Source organism: Gallus gallus, chromosome 7, assembly GCF_016699485.2.
Source record: "Gallus gallus isolate bGalGal1 chromosome 7, bGalGal1.mat.broiler.GRCg7b, whole genome shotgun sequence".
NCBI classification, from domain to species: domain Eukaryota; kingdom Metazoa; phylum Chordata; class Aves; order Galliformes; family Phasianidae; genus Gallus; species Gallus gallus.
Genome location: NC_052538.1, coordinates 9,270,331 through 9,297,801, shown reverse-complemented (window position 1 = coordinate 9,297,801; position 27,471 = coordinate 9,270,331). Strand labels below are relative to the sequence as shown.

Below are 27,471 nucleotides of genomic sequence, written 5' to 3'. Positions count from 1 at the left end.
ATGCTGAGGTAGTCTGTTCATCAGGTAAAAATCAGGGTAAGACATATGCCATCATTCCAAACATACCCTCTCCTCCTTCTTTTGCCTAGCTTTTATGGCTGAACATGACAATACAGCATGGAATCTACCTTTGGTTAGTCTGGTCCAGCCAGGTCCCCTCTCAGAAAACTGAAAGAGTAATGAATAGACTTCTTAATACAGAAGGATAGGCCTTCAGCTTTTGTTACATTTCAGTCTGTACACCAAAGTCTCCTGAACATTTCCAACTCAATGTTGTCTTACAAGCCTAGTGACTTTGCTTTTTTATTATGTCTGACAATGTGGCTTGCGTAATTCTTTCTAATATCACTATCCATAGTCAATTAGACTAGTCTAAAAAGATAATTTAACAGTAGTGTAGACTGTTTAGTAATTACTGCAGACACCCAGATCCATTTCGTTCTAGGGAAAAGTATTTTGACACAAGACTGCTCTGAGCATCTAGCTCAGAGACTTGAATATGGCATAGATCACAACAGGTGCTTACCATTATTCATCTTTATTCAAAAAAAGTCAGCCTACTCAAAGCGAGATACAAGTATTTGCTTATATATTGTTCATATATTCACAGGTAATTGGGACTAGTATGAGTCCATGCCTAGCCACAACAAAGCATTTTGTGAAAGATAGAAGTAAAACAGTTACTACTTCTGCTCGAGAGAGTTTATTAAAAAATCCTCTATACTTCCTCAAACAACTGTTCAGCTTAATATTAGTATTTGCATATGAATAAAAATACTTTTACCGTATAAAGAGAAAAAAAAGTCAGAGTCTGACTTTACTTCTGGACTTCTTTGGACTGGTCCTATGAACTTTCAGAAGGTGGGCAAGTGGGATCAGCTTGGATAGGCACCGGCGGTTGTGGTGTATATTGATGACTGGAGACAAAGTTATCCACAAGACGCTTCCTAGTTGCAGCGACTTCTTCTTCAAAGGAGTTTATTATGCTTCTGCCAGTTTTGCACTTAAAGCAAAGCAGAAGATTGAGATTTTTCAGATGGGTAGTTTAACAATTCAGATTGGTTCAGAACTTGAATCCTCAAGAACTCATTTATCTGCTGCTAATCCTAGCTTAGAAATGTGCTTTCAATCACCAGTACCACCATCTGAATGGCATGCAGTGGTTTGTCAGGTACTTCATATGCATATCGCTATCTGATTTGGAAACTCTTCCACCAGCCTCGCCAGGGGGTTCAGTTCAGTGATCATTTTTTCGGTATATTTTGCATACTTGTAAGTTGTGAGCCCATTGTTTAGCTATGCTTTACATAGCACTGGGGAGAGGAGAGTCTTCCATTTAGTTTTAGATTAGGTATATTTAGGTAATATCTTCTTTTACACTTAGTCCATCTTTTGAGATACCAGACTGCTCCCACTAAAGCAGACTGCTCCTATTTTTAGCTATTTGAGTGTTAATTACACTTGATATAATCTTGACAGCCAGCAGGTATGTTTTCAATATTGCACATTGTCAGCAAGATAAAGATCTATTGAGCAAAGCCATGAGGGGGTTAGATAAAGAATAAGGGGTGCAGTAAGCGTGCCCCATCAGGGAGTTCAGCTTGCTTCATTCTCTGTTATTATCCATAGAATTAGGAGACCATACATCAAAGACCGTTAATTAAAATAGCTCAGTTACATGTGCTTAGGTGTATGTCAACAGTATGGCCTGCACAAATACTGTAGAGAAGATGAGAACTTGATAACTATGAATCATTTGAAGCAGGCTTGGAAGTCCGACAGCATAATTAGACAGTGTTTTTGTGTTAAGCTAGAGACTAACAGCAACAGTCTGATCAAGTTTTGTTTTGTCACGTGTGGTATTCTTCCCTTCTGAGAAGATAGGGCTGCTAATTGTAATTTCCAGGAATGATTATCACATCCAAGATAATTTTTCTACTGTAATGAGTTGTTGGACGGACAATTCTGATTGAACCACGTTTCCTTCCAGAAGATAGACAATAGACTAGGTTTTGAAAAGGATAGAGGTGCAAGTACCGTAGCCAATAATGCATGTTAGTTACCACTTCAGAGTTAGTCCCATTCTGGTATTACACCATCATTCTTTTCCTAGTGTTCAACCATTTTAAGAAAGGAAAGGTTTTTCATGTGTGTGTTTTTTTTTTTTTTTAAACAGTCTAGCTTTGCATTTTAAGATTATTTTGTTAACACTTACAAGGAAGGTTCTTAGCCGTGTCATCTCCAGCATGTAGTACTCCTCCATTGTCAGGTCATCAAACTGCTTAGTAAGAGATAGAAAGCCACAGCTGCGACGTTTGGTGTGTTCCTCCCTGCAGTGTAAGCCCAGAACAAGAACAGGTATTAAAACCAGGAAAGTTACACTTCAGAAGATGAAAAAAGCAGACAGGTCTCTTCAATATGAGTAGAGGAGTGTTTTACTCCTCATTTACTCAATGAGTGAGTAGAGGAGGTGTTTTACAGGTAGTGTCTGAAATACATTTCAGCAGATGTCAGATAAAAACTAGTTGCACAAGTTGTGAGAAAGAGCATAAAGTCAGTTCAGATCCTGCCTTGTAATGTTGACAGAAACAACCTTTTGTTTGCTGTATCAAAAACATTCTCTTTGGATGCAAAAAGAGAAATGAGAAACTGCATGGAGTATAATTAAGAAGTATTTCAAGGTATCAGGTATGGTAAGTTTTCTGCAGGCTTCAGTTTAGTGGAATGCTAGAAAAATTGTTAATTTTGTAATGAATAAAGGGATGTTGTCAAGGAAATTTAGAGAAATACTTGAAGAACATGGTTACACCTGTGCTTACCATGGGTCGTCATTTGGTTCCCAGCCCTCTAGTTCTATCAAGCAAAAGAAACATTTTGCCACATCGGTTTCATTTGCACTTGGACAGTGGATAAAGCCTGCCTTTGCCATCTGCAAGAGACAGTTCAGAAGTTTGAAACTTAATCCAGTGCATGGCTTACGTTCACATCAAACTGTTTTAGAGAAGTTATGATAATGTATTTCCCCACTGAATCTATCAGCATAGAACAAGCTGGAAAACAAGTTTCAAGAGTGAAAACTGTAAGCAGGCAGATCAACTAGTAAAGGAACAAGGAATAGTCTAGTCTAGCGAGCAGCTTTCTGCATAGTTGTCACATTTGCAGGCTACCAGAGTACACTTGCTTATTCAGTGATTAGGTAGTGCACCTACAGAAGCATTCCACTAACAGTGCTTGAGATCTGCTGTAGCCAGGAATAGATATATATATTCCTTTTTTCCAGAGAGAAAAGATAGCATAAGGCTGTGGCCACAGAAAACCCTTATATATAAACTGTGAGTAAACTCAGTACTTAGAATCACATCTGGTAAGAAAACTAAAAAACAGTTGTTTTGCAGCTATCAAGCTTCACATCTTGGATAACTTCCTTAGTGTGGCATCTGAGATCTAGCCCAGATGTTTGATACACGTGCCAAAACAGAAGCACCGTCTCCTCTTCTCAGTGCTCAAGCTGAAGTCTGAAAGGATATAAGCATTAAGTTTTCTAGAACTAGAATGATTTTAACTTTTCATTAAAGTAATAATCATGCTGCTACTGCATCCTTCCTGCCAGATGAAGTAGAATTTTCTTCTAGGCTGATCTCTGAAACAAGAATCTGCAAGCAAAAACACCATGTAATGCAGAAAGCTAGCTCTAAGTTAAAAATATAAAACATTAAAGCTAAACCAGTGAACTGATCTCATAAACTTGTAGTTATCCTGTTACAGTATCTCAGAGCAGATGAAAGGTAGAACATTCAGCTTTTCACTTCAGGCCAAGCAGAGGCTCACAACTTACCTTCAACACAAATATATTAACATGAGGGACTTCGCATTTAGTCATGGTATACCAAAAATAAGATGAAATTGAAGCACCCATGTTCAGACTTACATTCTCTGGAGTGCACTTGCAGTTCTCCACAAAAGGCCAGTTAGTGAAAGTTTTTAAGCGATTTTCATAGTCATACATCTCTTTAAAATCACTCAAAAGCTTTGAAGATGAAACAAGATCTTTCAAAAGCACCTCCATCTATACAACCTGCAAGGAGTGTAGCTCAAAACTCCCTCCCTCCCTCATTGCTCTTTAATTTAAGGTACTTTACTAATTGGTGACACGTTGCACCTGTAAAGCAGAGTAGGCATTAAAGCAAATAAAACCTTGTGTGAGTGAGTGTAGGAGTGATAAGTGAGAGATGAGCCTGCTATTGTTTTCTGTCTCAGGTATGTAATGTCTCTCATTTTTTTTTTTTTAACTAAATTAGATGTTTTTTATATAGTATGAAAGGTACTATATTTATAATTGAAGCATCAGAAGCATAAGCAGAAAGCTAATAGAAATGTAGTGATTTCATATACAGTTTATATTGAAGCAATTGAAAGTATAATAGTTGTGACAGCTAAAGCAGCGCATTAGTGCATTCAGGTTCAGGACAGAAAGGATATTAAGGACCGCTTCTTATCTCAACCATCTCAGAGCATGGTTTTACTAGAAGACTATTTTGGTCTCACTTTACTCATGCTGAATTATTTCTCTGGGACTCAACTGCTGCTTAATTTTTTGTGTAGCAATACTCTCCTTGTCATTTATATTACACTGTTCAAAGTAACATATTAATGCTTGCACATAAATAGGACATTTAAATTCTACTTTTTCTTTTTCTAGATAATACCAATGGTGCAGGAATTCATTGTTCAAAACCTGGGCCGTTCATTTATTGAGCCACCTCCATTTGATTTGTCAAGAGCATTTTCTGACAGCCACTCTTGTACACCACTGATATTTGTACTTTCTCCTGGAGCCGACCCTATGGCAGCACTCGTTAAGTTTGCTGATGATCAGGTATTGTAATATCTCCAGGCTTTTTAAAGATAAGTGGTGTGTGTGTGTTTGTATATGTGTTTGTATGTTTACATGAACAGCTATTTAGGTAGAAGTTGAAATGCTCAAGTAAGCTCAGAAACCTGTTCTTAGGTGCCTAAAAATATGTTGAAACTGATCTTACGGTTCTCCTTAACACAAAACATTAAATAATGCAGATGGATTATTTTTAGGAAGCTTTTGTCTATTGTTTGCTAGTATTTTTATGTTAAATATTTTGGCATATTCTGTAATTCTCTGATGTCCTGATGTATTAATTAGCTTGTGTTATCTCAAATGGAAAATAAGAAAAAAAAAAAAAGATAGCAGTCTAAGCTTTCACTATCATGAATCATGTCTGAAAGGGGTGTTTTTTCTAATAAGCGTAATATGTTTGTTTGTTTGTTTGTTTTTTGGTTCTCCTAGTATGCGCAGATGACTTAACTAGCAGACAGGGTAGTAATATATGATCTTGGGTGGTATTTACACCTCAGAATTCAAATGTGGATTTTTGTAGGCTTTTATTATTATTATTATGGTATTTAAAACAAACAAATAAAGAAGTCCCAGTAGTACTTTTGTAAAAGAGTATTGTCAATACAAAGTTGCTAGGTTCTGGTAAGATATACTTCTTGGACTGCTCGCTTGTGACTGTGAGAATTCTTTGATGTTGAGAGTGACAAGCATCAACTTTCCAGCCACTTAGCTGTAAATGCATCCTGCATTTTAATTGCAAGTTGTCTGCATCCCTAAAGAGCATCCTGTTTTCAGGAGTATTTTCTGACTGCCAGAACAGTACAGTTCAGAATTAAATAGATGTGTAGTTCGAAGCTGCCTTTCGTTACCAGATGATAGATGGGAGGTTTTCGTCAACTGGAGTTGTGTGAATAAACATTTTAAGCTGTATTTTAAAATATATAACCTGCGAAGTATTTCAAGAAGACATATATGTGTGAGTTCTCATACCACAAAATGTCTTGTATTTCTACAGTATTTTTCTTGCTTATACTGTGCTTTATATATGCAGGGATACAGTGACACAAAGCTTAGTTCTCTGTCACTTGGTCAAGGCCAAGGCCCGATAGCCATGAAAATGATAGAGAAAGCAGTCAAGGAAGGATCGTGGATAGTTCTGCAGAACTGCCATCTGGCAAGCTCATGGATGCCAACACTGGAAAGAGTCTGTGAGGTAAAAATAACTATTATCTTTACCATGCTTTTGAAAGTATGTCTGATCCTTATAGGCAGCTTACTGTACCTCATGGTTGTTCCTATTAATTACCTAGAATCACCGTGTTGTCTCTGTCTTTTTCCTTCTGTGTACTGCAGTAGGAAGTGCCCACAAATAGTGAGGATGTGGCCTATTTCTTGAACGGTAAATGGAGGACTACGGCCACCTCCTTAGGCCGAGAGATTTCTTCACACATCTGTTGCTGCAGAAAAGTAGTATGCTAAAGAATTTTATGCTTGAAGAGCTACAGGTTTCCTAAGAAGTACTAGAGTACATTTATTGCTTACCCTTTGCCAGTATACTTAATGCGTTTCTGTTGTGTAGATATTATTATTATAGCCCTTCTGAGAAGAGCTGTACAACAGTAAATATGTGAAGCATGCATTCTGTTGTTGAGGTGCAGAGTCCGCTTTCATTTTTGTTCATTTTGTTCCGTCTTCCACAAACGGAGAACAAATGTTAGCTCAAAATTCTGAAGCCTTGACTAAAACTGCTCCAGCATCCAGTAGAATGGAAATTCTCATAACCTTGAATCTTACCATCATCACTTGCAAGCATTTAAGAAATGAAACACTGGACTGGTATACTTTTCAATGCTCTCCAAAAAAAAAAAAAAAAAAAAAAGCTTGAATAATAACAGCGGAGAGAGGTATAGTAGTCCATCTTTTCTTCCAGTTGCTTTTATTTGTGTTTATTGTAGGAGCTGAACCCTGACACAACGCATCCAGACTTCAGAATCTGGCTCACCAGTTACCCGTCTCCCACGTTTCCGGTGTCCGTACTTCAGAATGGAGTGAAAATGACTAACGAAGCACCAAAAGGTTTACGGGCCAATATAATTCGTTCATACCTGATGGATCCAATATCTGACCCTAACTTTTTCAACAGCTGCAGAAAAACGGTTAGTAATGCAGTGGTGGTGTTACTTTGTGAAGCGCTTAAAGAATGACTGTGTGTGTAAGCTCTGGAGAAAAAATGTACCAGATTAGTTAGTTGTCCTACAGTGCAATTGAACTACTTCTGATTATTGGCAGCAACAAAGTGAACATCATTTTTATTGTAATGCTCATCTCCTACTTCCTTAGTGGTTGGTCTGTGGCATGGCGTTAATAATATGCATCTTTAACAAAAAAAAAAAAAGTGACAAGCATGCTATTTGCCATTACAAATCTGCAAGGTTGTTTTAGCACGGCTTATATCCAAAACACAAAATAATTGGTTGCTCTGTTGGCCTTTGCGGGCCAATGTAATTTACAGAATTCTTACATAAATGCCCTTCCAAATTCCTACCACATTAATTAAGACTTAGAAACCACTGTTTTCAGGGTTAGATTTCTGTGTGCAAGCTTATTTGACTGAAAAATATTTGATGTTATTTTTCTACAATAGCATAGTTTTTTTTAATGAGATCTTATACTTTGCAAAAATGTTCTCAATTGCATACAAATCAAACCTAAGCTTCCTACCTGCAGGTTTCCTTAAAGGCCTGAAATCTTTATTGAGAAAGAACACAGGAACTTTGTCTGAATAGCATTTTACAATACAATAGTGTGTAAAAATAAATAATAAAAATAACAATTAAAAAAAAAATCCAGGGTCTTTATAGTTGACTGAATGGCATGTATCTTAGATACCCACAGGTGGCTGGCTTTAAAAATAAAACTGCTTTGTGGTGTCACAGTGGTTTAAAAGAATATCTGCAAAGCAGCGTGTTAGACAATGTGATGAATTCCTGCTGACGGCTGTCATATGCCAGAAGGAAAAAAAAGCTACCCTTGAATCACAAAGATGTTAGGATGTTAGTGAGACAGGAGCTGCTGGGTTTGAGTGAGTCAGGGAGAGCGCTGCTGTGCGCAGAGCATGAGGAACAATGAAACTCCTTAAAGCATATATTGATGAGTAATTTAATTGTGTTTGTTTTTAAGGCTGAGTTCAAGACATTGCTGTATGGCCTCTGCTTCTTCCATGCACTGGTGCAAGAAAGGCGCAATTTTGGGCCGCTGGGTTGGAACATTCCGTATGAGTTCAACGAGACAGATCTGCGCATCAGTGTGCAGCAGCTGCACATCTTCCTCAACCAGTACGAGGTACAGCAACCACCTCAAACGTGCTTCTCACGCACTGCCTAGAGCAGTGAGTGCATATAACAAGGCAGCTGAGCGTTTCCTTGGCAGCAGTGTTTAGTGGGGGCCTGTGACTGATCAGCGCAAGTCTATTTGCAGCAGCGTGAATGACATTTGTTTTAAGAGGTTAGGGTGTTGTGATGAGTATATAATTCATATGGGAAACTTTCAGATCGCAATTTAGAGTTTCTGCCTTGTAGAAAGTAGCAGGATATGCTCTGTGTTGTTGCCTTTTTTGTCTGAATCTTACTCTATCTCTAGATAAATGCGATGGCTTCAGCTCTCGGAGATGCCATTGCGAGCTGTGAATCATCACTCTAAAACAGGCATCAACTGTGACTTAGTCATACGGATATTACTGAACTCCCGAGTACCAGAGATTAATCACGAGCTCTGTTTATGTAAATTTAGCACGGCTGACTACTTGTTCATTTGCTGAGCTAAGCAGTCTTTAGTCCAAGACTCTCTGGACTTTGCTAGCAATATGTGACACTCCTTTGTGTTTCAGCATCCTAAGCAAAATACTATAACCAGAACTCTTTAAAGTTACGGCTAGGGGTGCTATTGTCAAACCACTGTCAGCCTGGTGTATTTTTGGTTATTCGTATGGTTAATAGGTAAAGGGATACAGAACGAGCAAGCAACGTATGGAAGTTGGGTGGTTTAGGGCAGTCAACTGCATGTGTGCAGAACATCCTCTCATATGGTATCTTACAAGCAAATACATTGCCTAGCAAGGAGGAAAATCTTTTTCTTCTTGAAGTCCTAATGCTTTGCATATAGTTACTAGGTTGCTCCGTACATTTTCCAGCTTATTTTCTTGATCGTAATCCTTATCAGACGAATTTCTGATGAGAATTTATCTGTTATCCCCATAATTTCTTCCCTTCCTGTCCCTCCCTGTGTTTAAGTTGCTCCTAATGGTAATATTTTAATAATGTATTTTTTTAAAAATGTTCTGAAAACCAGAACAAGCCACAAGGCTTGCTGGAAAGCGCACGTTTCTTGTTCATGACAGTCTTGAAGACTATGAACATAGCATAGCTATTGTCCTGACAGCATACATAATTATTTTCAAGTAATGTTTAGCCAAACAAGTACTGATCATTGTGGGTCAGGTTTTCAGAAACCTGGACTCAGGGAATTTCATTTGCATTGGCGTGGAATTTTTTTTCAATGCTGCTATTCTTCTAAAGAACAAATGGTGGTTGATTTGGTAGCTTACTAAAGTAGCTGAAGATCAGGACACGCTTGGTACAAGCATGAACTATCCTTGGTAAATAACAGTTTCTGAAGTTTCCTGAGAGAATTCTGGATGACGTAGAATTAGATGATAACAAGACTAACGTGGCTGTCAGGGTAAGCGCTAGGCTGTGGCTCAAATGGTTCATTTTTTGTCTAGGACGTACCATACGATGCCCTTCGCTATATGACTGGGGAATGTAACTACGGTGGCAGAGTCACTGACGAGTGGGATCGCCGTACGCTCCGTAGCGTTCTGAACATGTTCTTTTCATCAGAAATCATAACAAACAGAGATTATAAATTTGATTCCAGTGGCCTTTACTTTGTTCCTCCTGAAGGAGATGTAAGTATCTGAAAATACTGGAATTACTAGCAGCTGCTGTTTGAAAAATAAATAGCCTAATGAAAAAATGTGAGAGGTGCAGTCAGCTCCTGTCTACATCTATTTGTTTATATAGCATCTTAGTTTAGGTACTGTCCACAAGGACAGTTTTCAGTGGTTTTGAAATACAGCTCGTGGCCTGCTGAGAGCTGTAAGGCCACTTCTGCTTTTCAAGTGTAATGCCCTTTATTGCTTGTTTCAGCACCAAAGCTATATTGAATATACAAAGACTCTCCCGCTGAATCCTTCTCCGGAGATATTTGGAATGAATGCAAATGCCGATATTACCAAGGATCAATCGGAAACACAACTGTTATTTGACAACATTCTACTTACTCAGGTATGTAAAAAGACTAAAAGTCACACACCTTAAATAGTCTCTTCCTCTATTCACATAATAGTACATTCAGATTCTTGTAATTCAGTTTTGACTGTGCCTTTCTGTTTCGTCTATTCATTCAGTTGAAATTGCTATTCTACTTGAAAAGATGGTAATGGTTGTATTTTTCACTTTTACCTGCTTATGTCTGTAAGGAAACAGCTTCTGTGATGGTGCAGTCAGTTTACGTTTCTTCCACTCTCCCTTGCTTTCAATTATTCACAATCGTAGGCTAGTATCAGACCAGTTGGTAAGCCAAATGTAATTCTCTTGAGAAACAAGCCAGCAATACTTGTATGTTAATAACGTGGAATAAAGATACAAAGGAATTCTTGGGGAATTAAATTAGAAATAGAATTAGAAACGTTAGAAAGGCGTTGTTTAAAAGATTCTTACAGTTGTATTTTTCTGTACTGCAAGTATTCAAACTTACCCTTTTGTCTCTTCAGTCTCGGACATCTGGTAGCGGTGCAAAATCAACAGATGATGTTGTCCATGAAGTCACTGGTGACATCCTGAGTAAACTGCCATCAGACTTTGACATTGAAGCAGCAAGGAGAAAATATCCCACCACTTATATTCAGAGCATGAATACAGTGCTTGTGCAAGAGATGGGCCGCTTCAACAAGTTACTGCAGACAATACGTGATTCCTGTGTGAACATTCAGAAAGCAATCAAGGTGAAATGGGCTTTTCCCCATCCCATTCCCATCCCCTCCCCTCTCCCTACCTTCCTTCCTTGCTTTCTCCAGTCCTTCGTCCCTTTTTTTCCAAGTGCAATGGCTAACTCCTGTCTCATACCACTGCAACTCTGAAAATAAATTTGATATTTTCATTGCGTTGCCTGAATCACCTACAAGTGGGTAACATTTGTTGGAGGAAGAGCTTTGTTTAAGCAAAGCTCTTAAGACATTCTGCTGTCTTCCCTTCCCTTTGTTTTAGGGGCTCGTAGTGATGTCAGCTGAACTGGAAGAAGTTGTAAACAGCATTTTGAAAGGCAAAATTCCAGCACTGTGGATGACTAAGTCCTACCCCAGCCTCAAGCCTCTGGGCAGCTATGTGAATGATTTCCTAAGTAGATTGAAGTTCCTACAGGTAAACACAGTCCATTGATGCAGAATTCTCCAATGCTGCTTCTAATTTTTGTCATTTAGTATTAGATGGCATCTCTGTAAGCTAACACATGATTTACACTGAATAACTGTCATATAATGTTCAGCTTATTTGTGCACCTGTTTTGTATAGTCACTGTTTCATCGCAGCATGTAATGAAGCACTACATTTTACACATCCTGACATATTCCTGATATTTCTGAGAACCCATTAGCATACGGTCCCTCCCCCTTGCGCATGTGTTGTGAGCAGTGGGGGTCTCCTCCTGGCAGTTGTGGGATGAAGGCTTGTCGTCTTCCTTGCTGTAAACTTCTGACCCCACGGGAGGGGTGATAGCCCCCGAACCAGTTCTGACTTGTTCTGTGGACATCTTATCACCTCCTTGCTGGGTGCCCTCGAGCTGTTCTCAAACCCTCATCTTTATCTCTTCCACCCCCTGCATTGTCCTAATCCTAGCTTGTTACTATCCCATTCTTCTAGTGGCCTCTGCATATTTGCTTCTGTAAACTATCTCTAAGTCTCTGTGGACCCTTTCTTAGTCTTCAATTCCCCCCTTTTCTTTAATCTAGCAGGACCTCTAGCTGCTAGATTATTTCATTCTTTCTTAATGTGTCCCAAACTAAGCCCCACTCTTCACCTTTGCAGTTAACAAATCCAGTGCCATTCTGTTTTGTAATACCAATTTGGATAGAGAGGCTACTTCCTCTAGGACTGCCCGTAGGATGTCTGTCATTGCACTCTCAATTATTTCTAAAGTGTCAGGGATATTTACTATAGCTCTTTTGAGCTGTGCTACTCCTAAGATTGGGATAAAGGCCCTCAGAAAGCTATGATATCCTTTATTATATCTCACCCATGGGTTATTTATGCTTCGAGCCATTCTTGTATGTTAATGCTGGCTCCACCTAGTTCTCACTATCCATGGTGGGAGTTGTTTTGGATGGACACTCCTACGAGGTGCTAAGTACTCTTCTATATGAGCTCCTTTCCAATTTATCTGTACTGACTTCCTATCTCTCCCATCTCCATGTAACCACTGGAAACCTTTACCCAAATGACACCTGCTCACTATATTCCTTCCATTATGATATTCGTTCCCACTACTGAGAGTGTTATCACTTTCCTTAATAGCAGCCACTGCTAAATATGGAAATACAAGGTTGATCCAAATAGAAGGGAGAAAAGTGACAATCATACTTCTAAACAAATAGAAGTACAACATTACCATCCACAATAACACAAAACATGGTACTATTGCATCCAAAATATGAGATGTAACAGCACACAATATCAACTTGCCACAGACACCACCCTGCGTACATTGAGATAAAGCAAATTAGTAACTGACTCATCCTTTCTTTGAGTTTAATTTTTGACAGTGCATTTTCCTGGACAGATCAAGTAGATCCCCAGCTTCTTGGAATAACCTCCTGTAACAATACTATAGTTACCCCACGTGCCTAATTAGTTCTACAAGGGAATGCCTCCGGCCACTGTAAAAAGGTATCTGTTAATACCAACATACAGCAATACCCCGCTTTTCTTGGGAGTTCCAAGAAATCAATTTGCCGTTGTTGCCCTGCAAGGTTCCCTTTCCCAATAGGCCCACTTGTACCCTGTTCGTGGTACTAAGATTGTACTTTGTAATGTCTGTTTGCCCAGTACATTTTCTTATCCTCCCTTAGAATCAATTTCCATAGAATACTAAAGGGCACAACAATGTGTCCATCTGGGTATGTACCCATATTTCGGCTTGCTCTCTTCCCTTCTAAATCATTAATTAGATTCCTATCCTCTTTAGAATATTTTACAGGTTCTGACTCAAGTTCAGAAATTTTAAGCTTACTGTCTGGAATTAAAGACTTTTTCGACTGCCTGTTCTGCCACCTGATCCACCATTTTATTTTCAGTTTCCTGTACAGTGTTACCTTTCTGATGTCCTTTACAAGGTATAATAGCCACACTCTTTGGTAGATTTACATCATGATGTTTTTCCTTGTGTGTGAGCAATCCTTGATGTTTTCTGATGGTACTATGAGTGCATAGCATCCCAAATATATGAACAGATGCTAATTATGTATTTCAGGCTCTTGACAAGGCAGTTATTTCAGCCTTCTGAGGGAAGGTCCCTGCAGGTAATGGTTGTGCTTCGATTACCTTGTCAGTAGCAGTTACCGCATATTCTGTCTCATGGTTTCCTTGTCTCACAAAACTGCTTCCATTGGTAAACCGGGTGTCTTCTGCATCTTCTAAGGGTTTGTCTTTCAGACCCAAACAGCAACAGCCCGTAGCTTCAGTTAATTCAAAGCAGTCATGAAATACTGGTTCTCTAGGAGTTCTGCTAAAGAAAAATGCTGGGTTGACAATATTAGTTAGAATTATTTCTGCATCATCCTGCTCTACCAGGATGGCCTTGTATTTCAGGAACCTGTGGGGTGAGAGCTAATGCCCCCCTTTTACCTCCAATACAGTAGTTGCTGTATGAGGTATTAAAACTGTTATTCTTTGGCCTAGCATAAATTTACTGGCTTCTTGAATATTGAGCGCTAGCGCAGCCACTGCCCTCAACCACTCTGGCCATCTCTTACTCACTTCAAAGGGGCTTTACTAACAGTTCATAGCTGTGTATCCACAGTTGGCACCCTCCTGTCATTCCTGAGAATGTACGGAGTTCCTTGGCACTTGGCAGCTCAGGGGCTTGACAGATGGCTTCTTTCCTGGCAGTCCTTGAGGTTCAAAGACGAGCTGTAATCTCCTATCCCAAATATGTCACTTGCTGTTATTTGTGCCTTCTGTTGAGAAACTTGATAATCATTTAAACCAAGAAATTCAGCAAACTCACAGTCTGTTGCACACAGCAACAGACACGTACTGCAGTGAAGTTCCACTGTGGGAAGGAGGAACCTGAATCTCAGGCTCACGAGTTGACCAGTTCCCAAAAATGGTTGGGCTGTTCTCATGACCCTGGGTAACGCTGTCCAGGTTAACTGAGTCTTTTTCTCCCCATACTGGGGTTTTCCTATTCAAAGGCCAATAACCTTAGGCTTCCTTTGGCCAAACCAGGCAGAAAAGGCATCCTTCAAATACAGAAGGTAAACTCCACCTACTCATTCCTTAACTTGGTTAATAAGTGTATGAGTTTGCCACCATGGTGTATATGCATTCAACAATTCTATTACTTGTCCTCAAATCTTTTACCAAACTATAGCACTTGCTATCCAACTTTTAATCAGCAATATTGGAGTACTGTACTTGGATTCACATTCAATTAGTAATCCAAACTCCAAAAGTTATCTATTATTTCTTTTGTCCTTCTACAGTAGCATATCCTCAAAGGACACTGCTTTACCCTGACTGGGCAGGCTCTTGCTTTTAACTTAACATCTATTTAGGCTTGCATTTTGGCTCTGCAGATATCCCTGATACCCACACTCCCACGCGTACCTTATTTAAGATTTCTGTAACTTCTGGGGCTATGACATTGTTTTCCCCAGTTTGTGTTAAAGCCAGACTTACAATTTTCAATCAGTTAATATTGTTTGACCCTTAGCTCCAGTTTTATTGAATTTTGTCTCTGCATTCATTTATTTTAATAAGTCTTGCTAGAGTAACAGCTTTGGAGAACCTAGCATGTGCAAGAATTCCTATTTGTTTTCTTATCCTGTATTCAATCGATCCCAAAAGGTAAGCTCTTTCTTGTTGGGCAGTAGCTCCTACTACTGCTGCAAAATCATCTCCAGGTGGTAAGAAGCACCTGTACCCACCAGAAAATAAACTTATCCTGCTCTCCTAGCTGCAATTCAACCAGTGGATCTGCTAGGGTAAACTTCCCAGTTTCCCATCATTCAGCTTTTGCAATCAGAGACGGTTCCCTCTCACTCAACTTGGTAGGATTTCTCTACTGATGTCCTGTTTCCCACTTTTGGTCTGGGGGGGAGGGGAGGGTTGAACCCTCCCTGGGCTTTTTCCAGGCACCCCCCACCCCCCTCACCTGTTTCTGAGGGGACCTCTGGGTCCTATGGCTCTATTCTAGTGCCGCGACAGTAGCAGCTGTTGTTATTCCCAATTTCCTTACACTCTCTGTTTCTGAATCATTTTTCTTCATATGGCTCATCTTTCTTTGGTTCTGACATCCCTGTTACACCTCGCTCATCTTTGCCTTCCTCAGCCTGTGTCCTTCCCAAACTTTTCCCTTTCCAAACTGTCATCACTATGTAAACTACTACCATTACATTTCAATTTCATGTACTCCTCTCCAGAGGCTAACAATTTCCTTCCCCTGGGAGCCCCCCATGATGTTTACAAAATTCTTATTGATTCCTAATTTCCTCAGAGTTTCCACGAACAACCCTCAACACCGTATAGTTATATTGTTCAGTTATAAACACTGGGAAACAGATCTCCTAGAACCCTGTCCACCTTCCCTGCAATCTGAACACAATGCTACACAAACGGGTTGATGCTCATTCCCTGAATGGATCGGGAATCCCTCTATGGGTTCTTTGTCCCAGTTCATAAATTGAATTCCCTTTACATGCTTATACAAAGAAACATGAGGACAGGCAAACAATAATTGTTGTCACTCCCTTTGTCCATCTCTGGCCGTTTCCCTTGCGAGAGGATGGAACTGCGGATCGGGACTCCGCACTCACCCCGCAGCAATGCTGCATCTCACTCACACCACACTCGCTCTGACATCTAGAACAAAAACCATGGTTTATACATAATACACAATGCTGATGATGTCTTTTAGCTGGAATCTTAATAATGCTAGTACATTAGTCGATCGGTTGCAAGCTTTAAGATTTTTCCGAAAGTCAGCTTGACCTGAAATGATTAGATACACAGTACTGAACACTCACAGCAGATGGTGATAACAGTAATACAACCTACAACTCCCACTACTACCGCCAGGAGAACCCAAGTTATCATTGGACGAAATCCCTGCTGTTATCAATCACCTAAGGGAAAGCTGTTGCTCTTTCCTCCCATACGACTTACAGGTCCCCTTCAGAGGAACTCCCCCTAAGAATCTCGCACATGCACTGTGAGCAGCTGGGGGTGTCTCCTCCTGGCGGTTGTGGGATGAAGGCTTGTCGTCTTCCTTGCTGTAAACTTCTGACCCCATGGGAGGGGTGATAGCCCCGAACCAGTTCTAACTTGCTCTGTGGACATCTTATCACCTCCTTGCTGGGTGCCCTCGAGCTGTTCTCAAACCCTGTAAACTATCTCTAAGTCTCTTTTACCCTTAGTTTCTGCAGACCCTTTCTTACTGAACCCTTTTGAACTCTTCAATACTGACAGCACAATAGAAGCTACAGTCCCAGCAGCATTGTATGACAGATTCCAGAATTGGCCTTCTGAAGTGAATTTACTACAAACCTTGTCACATGCTCATTGATCTCTGTGGCAGCAATGACACACAAAATGGCCCAGGTTGGAAGGGACCTCAAGGATCATCAAGCTCCAACCTCACCACCACAGGCAGGGCTGCCAACCTCCACATTTAATACTAGACCAGGCTGCTCAAGGCCTCATCCAATCAGTCCTCCAACACCTCCAGGGACGGGGCACCCACAGCCTCTTGCAAGAGCACACTGCTGGCTCATGTTAAGTTCGTCATCCATCAGGACCCCCAGGTCCTTCTCTGTGGGACTACTCTGCAGAGTACTACTCTACTACTCAAAGTTTGAGTTAGAACTTTAGGGAATGCTGTTGAGATCCTTTTCCAATCAACCAGCAAACCATTATAACTTGATATCTCTTATGTTTAAGTCAAATGATAGCTTCCAGTAGAAAGAAGTTGGATGAAGCTAATGACAAGCAGCAGGGCCCTTCATCTGTAAGATTACAGATTCCCAAAACTGACCTTAAGTAAGTAAGTAACCTCAATGTTCAGCACAGTTCTGTGGCTTAGTGACCTCTATCACCTGAAGACGATGGATGTTCATTGTCTAATAAGACTATGAGACCACGAACACCGAAATATACCTTTGCGTGAGTTCTGGTTTCATCTGGGACAGAGTTAATTTCTTGGTGTTGGCTCTAGGAGAAAAACAATGTTGATATAACACAGCAATATTTCAGTTGTTGCTGAGCAGTGCAAAAAATACCACTGCTTTCTGAAATAAAAGAGTCACCCCTGGTCACATGAAAGGAGAAATTACTTTGGCAGTTATTATACAAGTTGCTTTCTAAATACTATGAAAATCCAACGCTTCCCTGCTCCCTCATCTCTCTTTTGCTGCTGCAGATGTGGTATGAAAATGGAATGCCACCCGTCTTCTGGATTTCAGGATTCTTCTTCACGCAAGCGTTCTTAACAGGTGCCCAGCAGAACTATGCCAGAAAGTACACTATTCCAATAGACCTGTTAGCATTTGACTATGAAGTGCTAGAAGATAAGGAATATAAAGTGGCTCCTGAGGACGGTAAGTAAACACAATCGTTAGTTAACATTAATTTGCAGACTTGAGAGTTAAGCAATTAAGGTAATGAATGTAGTTAGTTAGTTAACAAACATACAGAAAGGCATTGTTCCCCCCATGAAATGCACAGAATAGTGAAGAGGCAAAATACTACACAAGACCTTAGTGCACTTCGATTCTGTCTTAAGGGATGAAATATCACCAACAGAGGATACTTCTTACCCCCAAACTTCCCACAACAGATATTATATCATATATCATATATTATTATATTTAAAATTATTGTTTAAAAACTAACAAACAAATAAGAACAACCCAACCTTTATTTAAAGGTATAAATGAGTTACAATTTGAAACAAACAATGAAACAATGAAGTTTAACTACTGAAAGACTCTTTGAGATACGATCGAATCTCCTCTGGAAAAACTGATTGAAGTTCGTAATATATATTATATGCAGAGAAGTTTATAATGACAAATGTGAAAATAATATCCTGCACTTTTTTTTTTTAACCTCCCTCCTCTCAATATGTGTTAAAGATCGGACATGTGCTACCACTAGACACTGTCACTTTCTAAAACTTCATGGAACTGTAATGATAAAAAGTTGTAACACAGTATTAAGAAAGATTGTGTTAAAGTATTTGATTGTCATTTGGAATGCTAAAATTGACACAATCAATCAGCTGACAGCAAAGTGTGCTGGACCAGCTGCTGCTTTCAGCTAGACAACACTTCTAGCCTTTATGTAACGCTCCCTTATACCACTGATTCAGGGGTCTACATCCAGGGATTGTTCTTGGATGGAGCACGTTGGAACAGGGAAACTAAAAAGCTAGGAGAATCTCATCCAAAAATCCTCTACGATACAGTACCTGTGGTGAGTGTATATTTCATTTTGTAAGATTTTTATAGTATTATATGTGAACAAATTCTGTGGAATGAATACCTAAGTTGTAGCCTTGAAGGGAGCAACAGGGTAATTCTCAAAATTTCATGGCATTAAAAAAGATTTTTGTTGGAATATAAATTGTCTGAGAGGAGCTGAGAATCCTCTACTAATAACAATGGCAACGGTTCATTTGGTGTTGCAGATTTTGTGAAAGGAAGCAACCTGCCAAGAAAAGAGTAAACAAAAATGAGGTTTTCAGGCTTATCTGTAGAAAAGCAAACGCTGCAGTCAAAAATACTTAGGCCCAGCCAAGAATGTTCCCTCCCCCCATACTCCCTCCCCCATTTAAAAAAAAAAACAAACTGATCTGAAAAGGATTATTCTTTGCTGCAGATATGGCTAAAGCCCTGTAAGAAAGCAGACATTCCACAGCAACCCAGTTACCTGGCTCCAGTGTACAAGACCAGCGAGAGAAGAGGGATCCTGTCAACCACTGGCCATTCCACCAACTTTGTCATTGCAATGACCCTCCCTTCCGATAAACCGCAAGAACACTGGATCAAACGGGGGGTGGCGTTATTATGTCAGCTTAGTTCATAAACCTACTGCAATTAATGGGGTTTCCTTTTCCAGATCATCTGTGAGAAATGTGTGTCACTTCTAAAAGACCGTATCAAAAGAGAAGTCAACATACATATGGAAGGATTAAAGAAAAAACAGAAAACATTTTGCATTTCATGAAATATACAGTATAAAAGTACACAATAAAACCAACAAGAATATCTGCTCCTTTAATCATTTTATTTTTTTGAAGGCTCCTTATTTATAAGGAACATACATAAAAATGAACACAACACTGTTGACAATGAACAGAACAGCATTTGATCTTTTCCAGCTTTATAAAATTAAAAAAAAAAAAAAAAGATTCAGGTATAACAAAAAGACCGATAGCTCAGCTGTATCTTATAGGACCATAATCACATTTGAAACCATAGACTCAATTGTTAACAGGAGGGGATTTTTTTTTTATTAAAAAAATCACACTGCATCTAGCAACAGCAGTATTTGTAAGCGTAATCACAGCAGATTGAGTGCAATGTGATCTACATCAAAATTCATATGGGATGTCACACAGTGACAGCATTGTAATATACAAATAACGTGCCCTCCAACAAATACAAGTTAGATGAGACTCTGGATTCGGCAGAATGGAATGTACAAACCAAGTAGAAATGTAGTGGAATTCAGATTGTCTGCGACATGACTTCAAAGTGTACATTATAACACCTTGGATTTCAGTACTGGTGGAAAACCTATAGAAGAAGTTGCAGCTATTACACTGCCCTTCGTAAGTTGTAATAAATATTACAAAATGACAGAAAAACAACATATATATTTAATGAAAAAAATGCAGTACCTGCCTCGAAAGAGCGTATTTTCCCTTGTCTGAAGATGGTCTTGAAAGGAAGATAACTATTTTCCTATACAGGCAGTGTATTAAGCTAAAACCATACTCCAACTAATACAAAAGTAAATATACTACCTGAAATAAAGAAATTTTCATTTGAAAAATATTAAAAGAAAAAACTTAAAAAAAACTTCTTTTTTGACAAAAACATCAGTTAGACCACATGGCCCCTTTATACTTGTCAGAGTTAACAGAAAATTAAAATTAAGGGTCAGTTCAATACGTAGGCAACACAAGTTGCTGAAGCTAAGATACTCAGAAATCATCCTGTGAGTTAAGCCTCTTTGAAAATGGTACTCAGGGATGTATGGTGAGTGCCGGGGAAAACAAGCATCACCTAGGACCTTTGCACTGCACAAATTCAGCAAACTGAAGCTAACAACAGTACGTTTGCTAATTAGGGTCCAAAGACAACCAACCAAGCCTTCTGAGTTCTCAGCATCAAATGGCTGCATGTCAGAACTCTGGGCTTTGGCTTCTTCACTGAAGAAACTCTTCTTTGAAATGGACCCTTAATACTGTTCCTCGATACTGCATTAGGAAGAAATACTGGCAAGAACCAACCAATACCTTTAAAATACACAACCTGCTCTTGTTAAAAACTAAACTGACCAACGAAGCTTCAGAAAGTAACAGGCCGCAGGAAAAACACAAACTTGAAATGGAATGAAGATACCAGCTGGTGCTCTTTTTAGCTGTTAGGATCAGTACGGTTTCAGCAGCTACAGTGGCAGCAAGCGGACTGAAACAAAACTTACGGCACGTAATCAAGAAACGGCTTACCTGGCATACAAAGGAGACGGCAAACTGGATGTTTTGGAAAAGGCTACTTTCGTGCTTATGAGTGGAACTACAGAATCAACTCGCACTTCTCAAGAACTCACCATATTTTTTCTTAAGGAGATGATGGGTACAAGAAAAACTAACTCATGTCAGGCAGCATAATCATCTCAGCAAAATCTGATCCGGGACATGCTCCCAGCATATTAAGGCCAAAAATTTTCAGTCTATCCTTCCAAATTATGCATACAACAGGTCTATCACATTCGCTTTTTAATAATCAAATAACAAAATTGTTAAAAAAAAATCGCAGAAAGGAACTAATTTATGCTGGAAGTAGAAATCTTCTTACTCTCAACCGCAGAAATGGCTGGTGCCACAACGTCTGATACTGAGGCACTATAGAAACAGAGTACAGTAAATAACCCTACATGCACATAGCATAATTTAACCTTTGTGCCCATGTTCAGTAACTAGCATGTTTGTTGTACTTTTGATGTTTTAACATAGGAGAAAACATCCCAAAATAACTGTTAAAAAAAAGAAAAAAAAAATCCCATACTGATTCTCTATTAAATTAAGAGTTTGCACACATTCACAGCCACAATTCTTCAGTAGTTTATGCTGCAAGTGGCACACGATACATGTTTAGCATCTGTAGAAAAGAACCAGGAATAGCTCAATAACTCCAACATCGGGGATTTCCCCAAGCTAGCACTAATTCTACTGCAATTTGCATTTTCCTACTAATATCAAAGAACAAACATCAAATAAATTTTAGTCAGGAAAACATTGTCAAAGTGATCCTCAACAGGACATCATAGCACTTTGCAGCGTATATTGCAACAGCCTGCCTTCTTACACACGAAGTTAAAATGAGGAAGTGCAGCTTAGTGTGTATTCAAAGAATTTGAACTGCCTTAAGGTTTTGGGCTTCTTTTTTTCTTAAAATTTAAGACAGCACAGTGGTTTCCAGTCATCTACTGTTGTTAAGATTCAACATTTAAACTCACCACTTTGCAGAGGAACCAGCACTAGGCATACATACACATATGTATGGACTTGCGCGGTACTGAAAGCGTACTGAGGTTCCTTGCATAGGTATCAATTTCAGCTGTAGAATTTTCTGGGTTCTGTCAAATGTAGTATGAAATGGCATTTTCCCAAGCATGTACATCCTTCACTGTCATTTTTTATATAAGCAAGCAGCACACTGAACTTGGCATTTATTTCTGGTATTTACTGTTTCCAAATTGCCAGTTACTGAAGTTTAGAAGATGCATTTGGGCAATCTCATCTGATTTGAATCAGAAAAAAGCAGCAGATAATATACACAGAAATGAATATGCTGTACTTGTGTAAGTAGTGCAAGCCACTGCTTTTCCTCTAAGCAATGTGCGTACAGTGAAACAGTTCAGACTCAAAGCCATACAGTAATAATATTATATCCACAGTGACTACCAGAATAAGGTCAAAATTGGATGTTAAGCACAATTTTATCTTCATAGAGGGCGATCACCAGCATGATGGCAAATCCAAGAAGCAGGCCTAGATTCTGCAGAATGAACTGCCCCACGGGACAATAACCGTGCTCTTCATTATCTCCGTCTCCATGAAGCATTTCTGGTAGCTAAAACGAAAAGCAATTTTAAAGAAGTTATTTCACCTCTACTCTATTTAATCACTGACAAATTAACAAGACGATATTTATTGATCAAAAATAAGCAATTTAGGTTTTAGTTGTAAAGACAATCCGCCGACACATACTTAAAACTATATCCAATCGCTGTATTTTAGAAAACCAGTCTCAAACACATCATGTATTCACTAGACCGACTGAAAATTCTTTTCTGCTGGGCACTTTTAGAGCTCTTCCTGGGTCACACATCTATTTGAACTTCAAATTTATCAGGATAAAGACCAGCCCAGTATTCTTTGAGTCTGGTCTTTCAAGTTTGTTTAGTCAATTAAAGCTAGCTCAAATAAACATAATAAAAAGCTTTTTTTTTAATGCAACATAATTACATAGATATAAAGACTTGGTTGATTAACTTAGCCCTTCATCATGTTATATGCTTTACACATATTCACATACATTTCCTTTTAAAGTATGAGAATATTGAGGTTCATCATGTATGTCACAGGTAATTCAGGAGGAATTTTACAGACATCTACAGAAAGTTCTGAAGAAGTAAGAACCAAAACATTATGCAGATCAAACAGAAACTTCAGCCAGAACACAGCATAAGTCTCTATTATAGCTCTCCATAAAAAAGGCTACAACTGTTCTGGTTATTCCAAATATCTGAATACTGAACAACAAACATTGACAAACTATCAGAGCACATCAGATCAGCTAAAAAAGATGAATATATTACCCATTTGGTCTTGCATTACTGTATTTCAGAAAGATACATAAACTGACAATTTGATCCACTGAAAATTTAAACATAAAAAAATACACTGGTATGAAAATTATTCATCTCTGCTGAACTTCAGTTCTGCTGAACCACACTACTGAACTTCTCAATTTCTAAGCTCTTGACACGACCAATTTCAGTGACCACAGATTGAGACTGGTCCTATCAATACGAATAAAACCAACACCTTCTTGCAGTTGAAAATTTATAGTTTCTTGCTATATGTGAGGAACGAAAAATACGACACACATATATATATATCATATATCTTATATATATCACATATCATATCTATATGCGTGTATAAATATCTATATCTATATACATACATACATACACATGTACGCATTTTCCAGTAAAAAAATAATTCAACTACTCTCCACATAAGTGACTGCAGAAGTTCATGGAAAGCCTTAAGGATTTAAGATTTCCGGAGTTGAGTTCAGGTTCTACCTCCTCTCAACTAGAAGAAAACTATACTTTAGAACTATAGAAATATACCAAATTAGATGAACTTCAATCATACGCAAGAATACCAGAAGGTCAATGAACCTTAGTGGACCTCAGCTAAGCTACAAATTCACACTAGGTGTCAGAAAACAGGGACTCTGAGGGGAAGGCAGATTAAGGAAACATCAGAACAAAAACTTGGTGTGGTTTCAAATGTATCACGCAGAGGCTTTCCTGCTCTTGTTCAGAGTCAGACTATATCTAAGGAAAAGGACAAAGAATAAAAGAATAAAAATACTGCCTTCCTTTATATATTCTGTCTTCAGTCAAAGTACATAAAGGAAAAAAAAAACTATCAGCACAGAACTAACACAAAACTGGTATTGAGTAATTACAGGTTATCGCAGAACATCTATATTTGCATGAAGAGTTATTCTCTACTATGCAGCCATTCTCTTCAGCAAGACCTAAAAAGGACTGACTTCCCTTATAATAGCAACTTCAACTCTGGGGCATCTTTACTAATTAAAGCTCTCCATAATGAAAGAAATACTCCATTTTTGGCTGTCTTAATATTGACAGAAAAAAAATACAGTGACCATCAGCTTTTGTGAGCCCTGGTCCTAGAGGTTCCAATGGAAGCAGGACTATCACAGAACCTCCAGAACCAAAGCTGAGTTTAAAGGCAAGAAGCCAGAAGCTCCACTGACACTCAGTTTCCCGAGCCCAGTGTGGCAGTAATTGCACAGGTAAGTTTGCTAAGCTGCAAGACAGATCCAGCCAATACCAGGAAATTCAGCAGAAACCAAACCCTCTCTTTCAGTTGTCTTCACGAATACTTCAAGGATACCACTAAGGCAGAGAAACCTGGCAAGGAACTGGGAGCCTTTGGCCACAGCATCTGAGGGGAGAGGAATCTTCAGAATGTCAACTGCTTTGGTTTGCACCAGGGAAATAGAAAAATCAATATCTTACCATGTCAACCAATGCCACATAGAGGAACATGCCTGCAGTGACTGCAAAGATCCACAAGGTGATGTTATTCGCATACTGTCCCACCGCTGTGCCAATCAGCATGCCTATGTAAGCCATCATGGCAGACAGGAGGTTGTACACAATAGCTTGCTTTACTGTCATACCAGCTTTAAGAAGCACAGCAAAATCACCTGAAGTGAAGACAAAATACAGTGGTTTAGCATCAGTGCTCCTCAGGACAGCAAGCAGCTAAGTTAGCCTACATTTACTATCTCAGCAATCCAAGGCATCGTCAAAGTAAAATGCTGCAGCGACCATGCTGTTGTAGAGTTTGTGATCTGGAGGAGTGCAGGTGTTGCAAAAAGTAGAGTCAGGACCCTGAACTTCAGGAGAGCAAAATTCTGGCTGCTTAAGGAACTGCAGGGTGGGATCTCCTGGGAAAGTGTCCTTGAGGGCACAGGAACGTAACAGAGCTGGCAGCTCTTTAGGGACAGCCTTCTGACAGCGCAAGAGCTCTCAATCCCCCAGCAGAAGAAACTGAGCAGAGGAAGTGAGCTTCTGGCATGGCTGAGCAAGGACCTGCAGCTTAAACTGAGGGAAAAGAGGGATGTACAGGAAATGGAAGCAGCGTTCTATACCCTGGGAGGAATACAGGGCTGTTATCTGCGCGTGTAGAAATAAGGTTAGGAAAGCCAAGGCGCACATCGAGCTGAACTTGGTGAGAGATGTGAAAAATAACAAAAAGGGTTTTTTCAGGTACATAAAAGGAGGAGAAGATAGATCAAGGAAAGTGTTTCCACTCTGATAAATGAGGATGGAGAACCGGCTTTCTCAGACATGGCAAAAGCCAAGGTGCTCAGTAAGTGCTTTGCCTCAGTCTACACTGGTGGTCAGGCTCCCCATGTCTGCCAGGACCCTGAAGCTCTAGGTGTACATGAGAGGAGCGGAATAAGTCCGAGACCTCCTCATGAAAGTGTATAAGTTCATGGGGCCGGAATATATCCATCCTAGGATTCTGAGAGAGACAGATGTCTGATGTTGTTGCTGAGCTGCTCTCCATCATATTTGAAAAATCATGACTGTCTGGTGAAGTTCCCAGTGACTGGAAAAAGGGAAACATTACTCCCATTTTTAAGAAAGGGAGAAAGGAAGACCTGGGGAACTACAGGCCAGTGAGCCTCACCTCTGTGCCTGGGAAGATCACAGAGCAGATCCTCCCGATCACCAGGTTAAGGCACAGGTGATACAAAGAGGTGATTTGAGACAGCCAGCATGGCTTCACCAAGGGCAGATTGTGCCTGACCAATCTTGTGGCCTTCTATGATGGAGTGACGGTTTCAGTGGACAGGGGAAGGGCAACAGATGTCATCTATTTGGACTTCTGCAAAGCCTCTGACATGGTCCCTCACCACATCCTTCTCTATAAATGGGAGAGATGTGGATTTGAAGGTTGGACTGTTCAGTGGATTAGGAATTGGCTGGTTGGATGCAGCCAAAGGGTTGTAATCAATGGTTCTGGGGGGAGGCCGGTCACAAGTGGTGTCCCTCAGGGATCAGTCTTGGGATTGGTGCTCTTCAGCATCTTTATCAATGACATAGACGATGGCATTGAGTACACCCTCAGCAAGTTTGCAGATGACACCAAGCTGAGTGGTGCAGTTGATACGCTGGAAGGAAGGGAAGCCATTCAGAGGGACCTGGACAGGCTGGAGAAGTGGGCCCATGTGAAGGTAATGAGGCTCAACAAGGGCAAGTGCAAGGTGTTGCGCTTGGGTCGGGGCAATCCCTGGTGTTCATACAGACTGGGTGAAGAACGCCTTCAGAGCAGCCCTGCAGAGAAGGACTTGGGGGTCCTAGTGGACGAGAAGCTGGACATGAGCCAGCACTGTGCACTTCCAGTCTGAAAGGCCAACTGTGTTCTGGGTTGCATTAAAAAAGGGGTGGCTAGTAGGGAATGGGAGGTGTTTGTCCCCCTCTACTCAGCTCTTGTGAGGCCTAATCTGGAGTACTGCGTCCAGGCCTGGGGCCTCTGTTACAGGAAGGACATGGAGCTCTTGAAGCGGGTCCAGAGGAGGGCCACTAAGATGATCAGAGGGCTGGAGCACCTCTTACGTGAGGAAAGGTTGAGGGAACCGGGCTTATTTAGTTTGGAGAAGAGAAGGCTCTGGGGAGACCTCATTGTGGCCTTCCAGTATTTGAAGGGAACGTATAAACAGGAGGGGGAACGGCTGTTTACGAGGGTGGATAGTGATAGGACAAGGGGGAATGGTTTTAAACTAAGATGGGGACGTTTAGGTTAGATATTAGGAGGAAGGTTTTCACACAGAGGGTGGTGACGCACTGGAACAGGCTGCCCAAGGAGGTTGTGGATGCCCCATCCCTGGAGGCATTCAAGGCCAGGCTGGATGTGGCTCTGGGCAGCCTGGTCTGGTGGTTGGTGACCCTGCACATAGCAGGGGGGTTGAAACTGGATGACTGTTCTGGTCCTTTTCAAGCCAGCCCATTCTATGATTCTGTGATTCTATGATGCTGCTAGAGGGGCTCAAAGGAAGACTGGGCAACAGGACACGACAACTCTTGTAACACCTCTGTGTGTGGCAAGGCTTTGCTTAAAATATGATTTAAAAGTAATGATTCATCACACTGAATGGCAGAAAGGTAACAGTGATTAACAGTTGAAGTTAAATAGGG

General features: G+C 40.0%; 3 protein-coding genes across 12 annotated transcripts in view; 1 reads left to right on the top strand and 2 right to left on the bottom strand.

Moving 5' to 3' along the window:
- DNAH7 (dynein axonemal heavy chain 7) overlaps positions 1-19,469 on the top strand; it is a 104,233-nt gene extending 84,764 nt beyond the window's left edge. For both annotated transcript variants that reach the window (XM_003641574.6, XM_040703590.1), the window contains 11 exons: positions 4,700-4,876; positions 5,922-6,083; positions 6,826-7,026; positions 8,051-8,212; positions 9,651-9,836; positions 10,078-10,215; positions 10,704-10,934; positions 11,197-11,349; positions 17,621-17,798; positions 18,572-18,675; positions 19,081-19,469. In XM_003641574.6, coding sequence (XP_003641622.2) covers positions 4,700-4,876; positions 5,922-6,083; positions 6,826-7,026; positions 8,051-8,212; positions 9,651-9,836; positions 10,078-10,215; positions 10,704-10,934; positions 11,197-11,349; positions 17,621-17,798; positions 18,572-18,675; positions 19,081-19,287 — 1,899 coding nt within the window. In that variant the 3' untranslated portion in view covers positions 19,288-19,469. The remainder of the gene's footprint in view (positions 1-4,699; positions 4,877-5,921; positions 6,084-6,825; positions 7,027-8,050; positions 8,213-9,650; positions 9,837-10,077; positions 10,216-10,703; positions 10,935-11,196; positions 11,350-17,620; positions 17,799-18,571; positions 18,676-19,080) is intronic.
- Positions 519-4,102, bottom strand: LOC768589 (baculoviral IAP repeat-containing protein 5.1-like). Its single transcript, XM_001231344.6, has 4 exons — positions 3,929-4,102; positions 2,820-2,929; positions 2,216-2,330; positions 519-1,003 (listed from the first exon to the last, which is right to left on the bottom strand). The coding sequence occupies exons 1-4, from the start codon at positions 4,064-4,066 to the stop codon at positions 845-847; spliced, it is 522 nt and encodes a 173-aa protein (XP_001231345.3). The 5' UTR covers positions 4,067-4,102; the 3' UTR covers positions 519-844.
- SLC39A10 (solute carrier family 39 member 10) overlaps positions 19,470-27,471 on the bottom strand; it is an 87,410-nt gene continuing 79,408 nt past the window's right edge. For all 9 annotated transcript variants that reach the window (XM_015289482.4, XM_015289484.3, XM_015289485.4 and 6 more), the window contains exons 9-10: positions 24,781-24,971; positions 19,470-22,565 (exon numbers count right to left, since the gene is read on the bottom strand). In XM_015289482.4, coding sequence (XP_015144968.1) covers positions 22,407-22,565; positions 24,781-24,971 — 350 coding nt within the window. In that variant the 3' untranslated portion in view covers positions 19,470-22,406. The remainder of the gene's footprint in view (positions 22,566-24,780; positions 24,972-27,471) is intronic.